The sequence below is a fragment of the Mesoplodon bidens genome, assembly GCF_964165515.1.
Source record: "Mesoplodon bidens genome assembly, chromosome: 11".
In the NCBI taxonomy this organism is placed as follows: Eukaryota; Metazoa; Chordata; class Mammalia; order Artiodactyla; family Ziphiidae; genus Mesoplodon; species Mesoplodon bidens.
Window position 1 is genome coordinate 72,193,483 of NC_138167.1, and position 9,865 is coordinate 72,203,347.

General features: G+C 46.6%; 1 protein-coding gene across 1 annotated transcript in view; it reads left to right on the forward strand.

Annotated features, from left to right (window-relative positions):
* The window catches only part of SYN3 (synapsin III), a 455,663-nt gene extending 451,307 nt beyond the window's left edge, over positions 1-4,356 (forward strand). Inside the window, exons 13-14 of the mRNA XM_081249878.1 lie at positions 920-1,211; positions 4,114-4,356. Coding sequence (XP_081106004.1) covers positions 920-1,211; positions 4,114-4,246 — 425 coding nt within the window. The 3' untranslated portion in view covers positions 4,247-4,356. The remainder of the gene's footprint in view (positions 1-919; positions 1,212-4,113) is intronic.
* The last annotated feature ends 5,509 nt before the right edge of the window (positions 4,357-9,865 follow it).

Below are 9,865 nucleotides of genomic sequence, written 5' to 3' on the forward strand. Positions count from 1 at the left end.
AGATCAAGGTGCCAGCAGGGTTGAAACTTCTCCCCAGGGCTTGCAGACAGCACCTTCTCACTGTGTCTTCATGTGGCCTTTCCTCTGTGTGTGCAGGTCCCTGGTCTCTCTCTCTCTTTTCATAAGGACACCAGTCCTATTGGATTAAGGCCCACCTTTATGGCATCATTCAACAATAGTTACCTCTTTTAAGGCCCTATTTCCAAAAACAGTCACACCAGGGGTTAGGACTCCACCATATGAATTTTGTGAAGGGACACAATCCAGTTCATAACACCGCTCAAGGCCTACTGTATCAGAATCTTTATTTTGACAAGATGCGTGGTGATTCATATGCCATTAAAGTTTGAGACACACTGGTTTTAATGTATAACCTTCCAGTCTTTCTTTTTTACATATCTTTATATATATACATGCCAAAATGGAATTAAACTGCAAATACTGTTTTATAAGCTGCTTATCAACAACATCCCATGTCATTTAATATTATTCTGCCACGTCATACGTGATGACCATAGCATATTCCGTTATATGAATTTATCCTAATGTTCCTAGTCAGTTCCTCTACAGTTAGGCATTTGTATTGTTTTCAGTTTTTCACTGTTACGAAAAACACTGTAGGGACTTCCCTGGCGGTCCAGTGGTTAAGACTTCGCCTTCCAAAGCAGGGGGTGCGGGTTCAATCCCTGGTCGGGGAAGTAAGATCCCACATGCCTCGTGGCCAAAAAAACAAAACATAAAGCAGCAGCAATTATTGTCACAAATTCAATAAAGACTTTTAAAAAATGGGCCACATCAAAAAAATCTTAAAGAAAAAAAAAAGAAAAACACTGTAATGAACATCCCTGAAGCGACACTTGTGCACAGCCATATTTATCCTAAAAAAATTTTGAATGTAATAATTTTTCTCTCCCTGTAGGGGGCCCTCGCCAAGCTCAGTCTCCTCAGCCCCCGAGATCTGGAAGCCCCTCGCAACAGAGGCTCTCCCCACAAGGCCAGCAACCCCTGAGCCCCTCATCTGGATCTCCACAGCAGCAGAGGTCACCAGGCTCTCCACAGCTATCCCGCACGTCTGGAGGCAGCTCTCCAAACCAGGTCTCCAAGCCAGGCACCACCCTTACCTCACAGCCCCGGCCCCCCATGCAGGGCCACAGCACCTCCCAACAGGGTGAAGAGTCCAAGAAACCAGCAACACCCCACCCCCATCTCAAGTAAGTGCTTTGGGAATTGGGAAGGGCATAGGGTGGACTTGGGGTGTAGACAGAGCTGGGCTGGCTCAGGGTCAGGGACTCAGAGACAGAAGAAGACCCACCAAGGCCTCACCCAGACTTTAAATGGGTAGAAGGAAGCCCAGAGGATGCACCCGGGATGGCAGGCAGGACCCAGAAAGGTGAGAGGATAGATTAGGTCCCACTGTGATCCTCCATGTATACATGCATCGGTTATCTCTTGCTGCATAACAAACCACCCTGAAACTTAGTGGCTTAAGAAAATAACCATTTCCTTTGTTCATAATTTTTGGGTTTAGCAATTTGTTCTGAGTTTGGCTCAGCTGGGAGGATCTGCTGGTCTCTCCTGTAGAGTTGCCAGATAAAATATAGGATGCCCAGGTAGATTTGAATTTCAGATAAACAATGAATAGTTTTGAGCATAAGTGTGCCCTCAAATGTTACATGGGATATACTTATACTCAAAAAGTAATGGTTTTTAATCTGAATATCAAATTTAAGTGGGTGTCCTGTATTTTTACTTACTAAATCTAGCAACCCTACTCTACTGGGATCACTCATATGGCTGTAGTCATCTGGCAGCTTACCTGGGGCTGGATGGTCCAAGAGGGCCTCCTGCACATTTCTGGTTGTTGGTGTTGCCTGTCAGCTGAGCCTCTCTCTCTCCTTGGGCCTCATCCTCCAGCAGGCTGGGCCCAGCTTCCTCACGTGGTAGAATTACATTCCAAAAGGGCAAAAGTAGAAGCTTCAAGGCTTCTCGAGGTCCAGCCTTAGAAGACGCCGCATAATGTCATTTCATCCCATCACACGCGTTTGGTAAATACAAGTCACATGGTCAAGCCCCGATTAAAGAGGTGGGGAAGTAGACTCTTGATAGGAGGACCTGCAGAGTCGCATTGTGAAAGACTAGGAGATGGGGACGGGAGGGAGAGTTGCCACCACTTTGTAAAAGATCCATCCCAATGCACACATACATCCTCTTTCCTGTTTCCACTCAAGCCCGTCTCTTGGTTTGAGGTCAGAAAGAGAGACCCTAAATGTGTTTTCTTTGGAAAGCCTCTCCCTTTCTTCAACTCCAAACACTAATATTAATAATCATCGTTTCACTGCTGGCATCTATTATCTACTTACTATGTACTAAGCACTTTACTTAGTTGGTTTGTTTTTTTTAAGTCCCATGGGCTTAGGAGTTAATAACAGTTATTAACCCCATTTTACAGATGAGCAAACAGAGAAAGACATTAATAATTTGCCAGAGTTTACACTGTTAGGAAGGAGAAGAGCTAGGATTGAACACAAGACATCCAGCCCATGAGTCATGCTAACCATAATTTTTCTGAATAGGTAATACATTCACATGGTTCAAAGATCTAAAAGATATTGTTTTTATTGAAAAAAATCTCCCATCTCATTCCTATCCAATGCTTTCCTGCGCCCTGCTCCCCAGAGGTAACTATTTTTATTAGTTCCTTGTGTGTTCCTCCAGTGTTTCCTTATGCAAATACAGAAATATACGTTCTGATTCCCTCCTGCCACTTATTTACACAATCAGCAGTATTCACTGTCCACACCGTTTTGCTCCTTGCTTTTACATTTAACAGTAAATCCTGGAGCTCTTGCACTCAGTTCATTGACATTTTCTCCTTTTCACAGCTGTATAGTATTCTACTATATAGTTATACTACAATTTATCCAACGAATCCACCCGAGATGGAAATGTGGTATGCTCTTCCAAAGAAGGTTGCAGTGAATAGCCTTGAAAACATGCTGTTTCTTATACGTGCAGGATCAGCTGTATAGAAAATACCTGAAATGGTATTATTGGATCAAAGGACAAGTGCATTTTTAGTTTGATGAACTGAGCAAGTGGTCCTCCAGCAATAGGCATAGAGGCTGACGGCACAGACTCTAGAGTCAGACCACCTGGGTTCAGTGTCAGCTCTGCCACTTGAAAGCTGCATGACCTCAGAAAAGTTACCTAATCTCTCTGTGCTTAAACTTCCTCTCATGCAAAATGGGGACAATAGTACTTACACCACAGGGTTATTGTAAGGATTAAAATGAGTTTTTGCACAGTTAGTGCTTCTAGCCAGCCAGAATGCAGCTGGCTCCATACGGGTGTATCTGTGACAGCCTCTCACATGTGAAAAGATACAGCCCAGCTAATCACAGAACAGACGAGGGCTTTGGGACTTAAGCCAGGTTTGGACACTAACCTCAATAGTCATCTAGCTAAAAACATTTAAATCTCCTGGGTTGTTGCTCTGAAGTATTATTTGGTTCAATTCAAATCAGCAGGTGTTTATCAAATGCCTACTCTGAACTTAGTCCTGGAAAGCACCCCGGGGGGAATAAGCAAGGGGAAAAGATAGTCTCTGCTTTGAAGAAGATTTTGTTTAATGTGATGACAAGACCAAGTGGGGATCTCTTCCTATGTCTTTCACCCCCACTAGACTGTGAGCCCCTTGAGGGCAGGGCCTGAATCTCATTCATCTCTCCAACCTGTCACCTAGCATTAGGCTGGCACACAGGGTCAAGTGGGTTTGTACACAGAGGCAGGAGAGTGGTCAAGCTGCGCTCTAGTCATGCCTGCCATCTGAGCAGCCTGGTTTTGTGAAAAGAATATGAGCCTTGGATGCTCCCCTGTTACTTGCTGTAAGCCCCAATTTCTGTGCCTAAAAAAGAAGGATACCAATAGCCACCTTGCAGATTAATTGCATGTGTGGTGTACTCAGCATCGTGTAAGGGCGGGGATGCCTTGTTTCTGGTCTCACTGTCCTTGTGGTGAGGGGGCTCACCCAGCTGGCTTCCAGGCAAGCCCCAGGACTCACTTCCTGGGGAGTCAAGCCTTGTCGCCCCCAACCCCCTTGCCTTTCTGTTTCAGCAAATCCCAGTCCCTGACTAACAGCCTCAGCACGTCTGACACCTCCCAGCGTGGGACCCCAAGTGAAGACGAGGCCAAGGCCGAGACCATCCGCAACCTGAGGAAGTCTTTCGCCAGCCTGTTCTCTGACTAACCCTGTCCAGGCCGGGAGGTGGGGTGCCCCGTTACACTCCCCCCTCTCCTGCCCCATCCTCCATCTCAGCCTTGGTTCCTGACGGGAACAGAATGGAGGGCCTGAGAATATACTTTCCAAATGCCTTTGATCCAGGAACTGAGTATCTACATGTGTTCCCACTTTCCTTTGCCATGACGTTCCAGCATTGCCCAACTGAGGGGTGGGCCTTTGAGAGCCTCCAGATTCCTCAAAACGGGCCTTAAAGACAGGCATCACGTCAACCTTCCTACCCAGATGCTTGCTTCCCTGCCTCAGATAACCAAGTGAGATGTCTGTGTGTGGCTAGTTTTGACATTTCTTGTTAGTGTTTTGCTTGCCTTTGGGAAGGGCCCCCTCTTGAGCCTTGCCCCACCTCCATCAAATGCAGACGCTGAAGTCAGACCTCAGCAATGTAGGAGGCAATAACCTTTTGACAGTGTTTTGCAAACAAAAGGAGAAAAGCACAGCCAGGGGAACCTACCACCTACCCTTGCGAGGCCCATCCAGGCTCAAGAGATGGCCCTGCGGACCAGACAGGCAAAGGCCCCATCACACCCGCCACCAGTGGATCTTGAGGACCATGGAAAGATTTCAGAGCCTGTGTGACACGTGGGGCCTTTCAGAACACAACAGAAACAGAGGGGAGGCTTTACAATGTTGCTCGTGCCCAGAGTGCTATCCTAAATTGGACAGCCAAGAGCAGACCACGGGTTCTTTTAGGAGTCATCACTAGTTCCCAGAGGGGGAATATGCCCTCCGCTTCCCAAGGAAGGAGTTAGGTTAGGGCCTCTCTACCCATTCCGTGTTACACCACCATTTGATCTCTGAATTCCCACCAGGAATGTTGTTTTCTCCTCAAGGATATTCAAGGAGCCAGAGACAACGAGCAGATGGATGACACAGGATCAGAAAGTGTGATGACAGTAACTTCTAGCTCAGCGTTTTGCAGGCAGTGTACAGCAAGGTACTGGAAGGTTACTCAGTTATAAAAGGGTTCACCGGTCAAACGGGTTTAGGAAACACTGTTTTTTGTTTGTTTCTTTTCTGAGATTGATAGTACATAGCAAAGGCTCTTGGAATTCCTGCAGTAAAGAAATTAGCTTTAACTTTGTTTAACCCACACTTATTTGACTAAACAAGTTAACTGCAGAGCTGGAAGAGGTAACCCTGACTCCCTTCCCAATGCTTTCTCCTACATCAGACTCCTCTCATGATTAGATGGGGTGCAGGGGTGTCCCAAATCTCCAAGCACCTGGTGCTAGAAACATCGTAGGTGCCAGACCAGCCTCCTGGCTCCAAAGAGCCGAGGATAATCCAACATAGCCATGCTATCCCCTTACAGCCCACTTTGCAACTTGGGACACGTCTTCCCCTCACTGTTCATGGGGAAGGGGGAGAGGGAGATAAGAATGAAAGTGTCCTTGGCCTGGAGCTGCATTCTGAATAAAAGAGTGCGGAACACTGTCGGGCAGGATGTAACACCACAAAGCCACGTGTTTTAGGAGATTGAGAACACAGGAAATATGTGAGGCGATCGTCACTCTTCTACACTGGAAATTAAGACTGGAAGAAGAAATCAAACCATCTCACCCAATTCTCACTTAGTAATAAAACACAGCCCAAAATACACAACAAAGTGGTGATAGGCTAGACAAAGTTTCTCAAAGCGTGGGACATGGCCATGTGCATAGCCAGCTTCATTTCAGACCAAAGGATTCATAATTTCTGGTCATAAGGCCCAGAACCTGTATCTTCGTCAATCTCCCTAAGTATTTTGAATGCACACTGAAGTTAGACCAGCAGCCCTGCCCTGAGCTGTGTGGGAAAGCTGCTGTGTGAGACACAGTACTGGTGTGGAAGCATCACAGCCAGGGCCCACTCCTTTGGTGACCAAAACTAGTGGCTCCATAAACAATGATTACATGGCTTAAATCTTCCCACTTTCCCATACTCTGTCCCTTGTCCCTAAAAACATCCCAACATTCAAACCGTATTTCCCAGATATTCCAGTAGAATATCAAACTCATTTCTCAGGCCAGGCATCCTTGTTTTTATAGCCATGCACAGAAGATTCCATGACATGAGACAAGTTTATAACCAACACATTGAAATAAATTTTCCCATCAGTCTGTGTATGAGTATAGAGACCAAGAATGGTCCTTTGGAGACCGTTGAGCCCCAAAATGGACTGTTTTCTCACCTAGGCTAGCACATGTTCCCTCCAAACATTTAACCTTTAATAATTGTGATATTTTTTAATGAGAAAGAACAAAATGAAAGAGGGAAGAGAGTCACTCTGTAGAGAGTCTGAAAGGTTGTGTTTGTTATTTTTTGCGTTGTTTCACAACCTTGGCCCAAAGAAAGACTAGCATTTTCCGTCCAAGCTGACTTGGTGAGGCTGAAACATGACAAAGATCCATTTGGTTTGTGCTGACATGTAGCACGATGAATAGAGAATTTCAGATGCAGCCTCAATGGACACCTTCACCAGCCGGAGAAAATATCTTCTTCCAGATCTTCCTCCTAACGGCAAGATAAAAGGGTACTGTCATCTAATTGTCAAATCAGCTTTCGAGGGATACTGGAATCTACGTATCCTTTCTCTTGCATTAATCCTCTGTGTCCTCTTCATCATTACCACACTGCCCGCCCCCCGTTCAGTCCCTGCTGATGGGGCAGTTAGTTCTACCATTCCAGAATTTCAGGGGTTATAGGCCTTCATTCCCATGGTAACAAATACAGCAGCAAATCCCATGAGCCTGAACTTCAACTACCTTCTGGAAGTTCTCATCTGAATTTGCAGTGGAAGGAGCTCGAGGGGAAAGCAAGCTGGTGCCGGCATCTCGTGAACGAGCTATGTGGACACAGCACAGCGCACGCCTTGTTCGGCACACAGTTGGTGTGCAGGATGTGTGTTAGGTTGGCCCTCCTAGAAAACTATGAAATTAACAAAATGTAAACAAAATGTTAAGAGAGAAGAAAAAGGCTGTTTTTCTAAGAGTATCAATGTGAGGAAATCACTTGCCCAGGAAGAGAATCAAACCAACAGAGATTGATAAGCTGAAGAGAATCTGTGGCAGTTTGTTTTTTGTTTTTTTTTTTTTCCTTCCGGTACGCGGGCTTCTCACAGCTGTGGCCTCTCCCGTTGCGGAGCACAGGCTCCGGATGCGCAGGCTCAGCGGCCATGGCTCACGGGCCCAGCCACTTTGCGGCACGTGGGATCCTCCCGGACTGGGGCACGAACCCGTGTCCCCAGCATCGGCAGGCAGACTCTCAACCACTGCGCCACCAGGGAAGCCCTGTGGCCGTTTTTTAACCTACGGGAGCAAGCAGAGCAGAAGGCTGAGACCTCCCCTGTGGTGAGTGTGGCACACACAGGTGAGTTGACTGCAGGGCCACCGAGGCTGGGAGCTGAAGGGGCCAGGTGCCATTGTCAGCATCAGTCAGGAGGTGCAGCGAGCAGACAAGGACAATACGAAGGCTTGTCCAGCAAAGGCCCAGGGGTCCCATGCAGACCACACAGCACACAGCAGACCACAGCAGAGCCCAGCTCGTGCCATCCTGCGGGCACACAGTGTTCTTGCAGAGCCCTGCCCCTCCCAGTGCCTCATTCAACTTCATAGAACAAGTTGGTGGCTCATTTGGTTTTGTGTGTTTAGAATCTGTGAAAGGATGCAAGTTAGAGTCCCAGTGTAAGCAAGTTAAGTCAGCCTCGCAGATACAAGCAGTAACTTAATTATGCTGGAGGAATAGCTCAGAGCCTAAGAGCACTTGCACATGCATTGCATGGTTTTCTTTACCCAAGAGAACAAGCAGGCTGGTTGCTAACTATCCCCCCTAAGTGTCAAAAGCTGTCCTCGACTCCAGAGCAGTCATGGATTAAATTCCATTTCAGTCTAATATTTAGACTCTAATAGAAGGTGGCACTTTTGGTTTGGTTGGAGACAAATTGCAAGGTTGGGTGACAAGTCAAACCAGTCCATTAACCAAACACAATGCATAAAGGGCACAGAGGCTCCCTTGTGTTTCCACAGACAAAATATGCAGCCCCAAGAGATGAGACTTTTAGATTGTGTTCATAACCCTCGCAACTGGCAGGCCAAGAGGAAAAGATGAAACATTTTTTGAAATTTTAGTGTATTATTTCTTTAAGGTAAAACCAATGTAAAACTAAACATTCTTCTTACAATTTGTGTGTGTGTGTGTGTGAATGAGAGAGAGAGAGAGAATTCTTTAAAATCCTAAATACGTTTCATTATTTCTATTCTGCTTGGTCCTCCTGCTTTAATTCAAATTTCCAAACTCTCCATATTTTAAGTATCTGCTCTGTGGTCTTTTGTTGAGTTTAGAGCAGAAGCAAGTTAACATCTCCTTGCCTCTCAATTAACATTTTACCTGTTTTGCTATGGGATAGCAGAAACTTAAGTGCTATAACCTACTGGGGAATCCCAAGAGAGCCATTAAGTTAGTTAAGATGAAACTTTATGTCACATGACCTAACTAGTACTTCCCGTATATCTGATCTTCTGCACATCTTCTACAGTCAACTGGAGGCTATCCAAAGGAGTATTAACCACGCTCACAGCACAGTGGAGAACTGGGACCTGCCTGGCTCCTCCCTGAGGCTCTGTAATTTGGCAGCTACTGCCCAGGGTAGGAGAAAGACAAGCCTTGGCTCAGGGCCCCAAGTATAGGGAGCAGAGGGAGGGTGGAGGAATTACAGAGATATTAAGCTAAACAGTGATCTCAGGAATTAGAGAGAGGCAAGCAAGAGTGAGAGAGGACAGACTTCCACTGTTCGTACGTGGGGAATCACAAAATCTTACATTGTTAAGAGAGGATACCTCCCATGATTTGATTTCCAGCTATGCCAAACCAGAGCCCTCATTTATAAATGGCCGGGGTTGGGGGGCGGGGGGGCGGGGAGAAAGTCTACGAGCCAGTGATGTGGAGTGCATCTTACACAGCATTCTACACCAGCCGTCCCCAACCATTTTAGCGCCAGGGACCGGTTTCATGGAAGACAATTTTTCCACGGACCAGGGGAGAAGGGGGATGGTTTCAGGATGATTCAAGCCATTACATTTATTGTGCACTTTATTATTATTACATTGTAATGTATAATGAAATAATTATACAACCCACCATAATGCAGAATCAGTGGGAGCCCTGAGCTTGTTTTCACTTGCCACTCACTGATAGGGTTTTGATAGGAGCCTGCAAGCAATTGATTTCTTACGGTCTCTGTGCAGTCCAACCTCTCTGCTAATGATAATCTGTGTTTGCAGCCACTCCCCAGCGCTAGCATTTCCGCCTCAGCTCCACCTCAGATCATCAGGCATTAGATTCTCATAAGGAGTGGGCAACCTAGGTCCCTCACATGGCGCTGTTCACGGTAGGGTTCACACTCCTATGAGAATCGAGTGCTGCCGCTGGTCTGACAAGGTGGAGCTCAGGCGGTAATGCAAGCGACGGGGAGCGGCTGTAAATACAGATGAAGCTTCGCTCGCTCGCCTGCCGCTCACCTCCTGCTGTGCAGCCTGGTTCCTAACAGGCCACAGACTGGTACCGGTCCATGGCCCAGGGGTTGGGGACCCC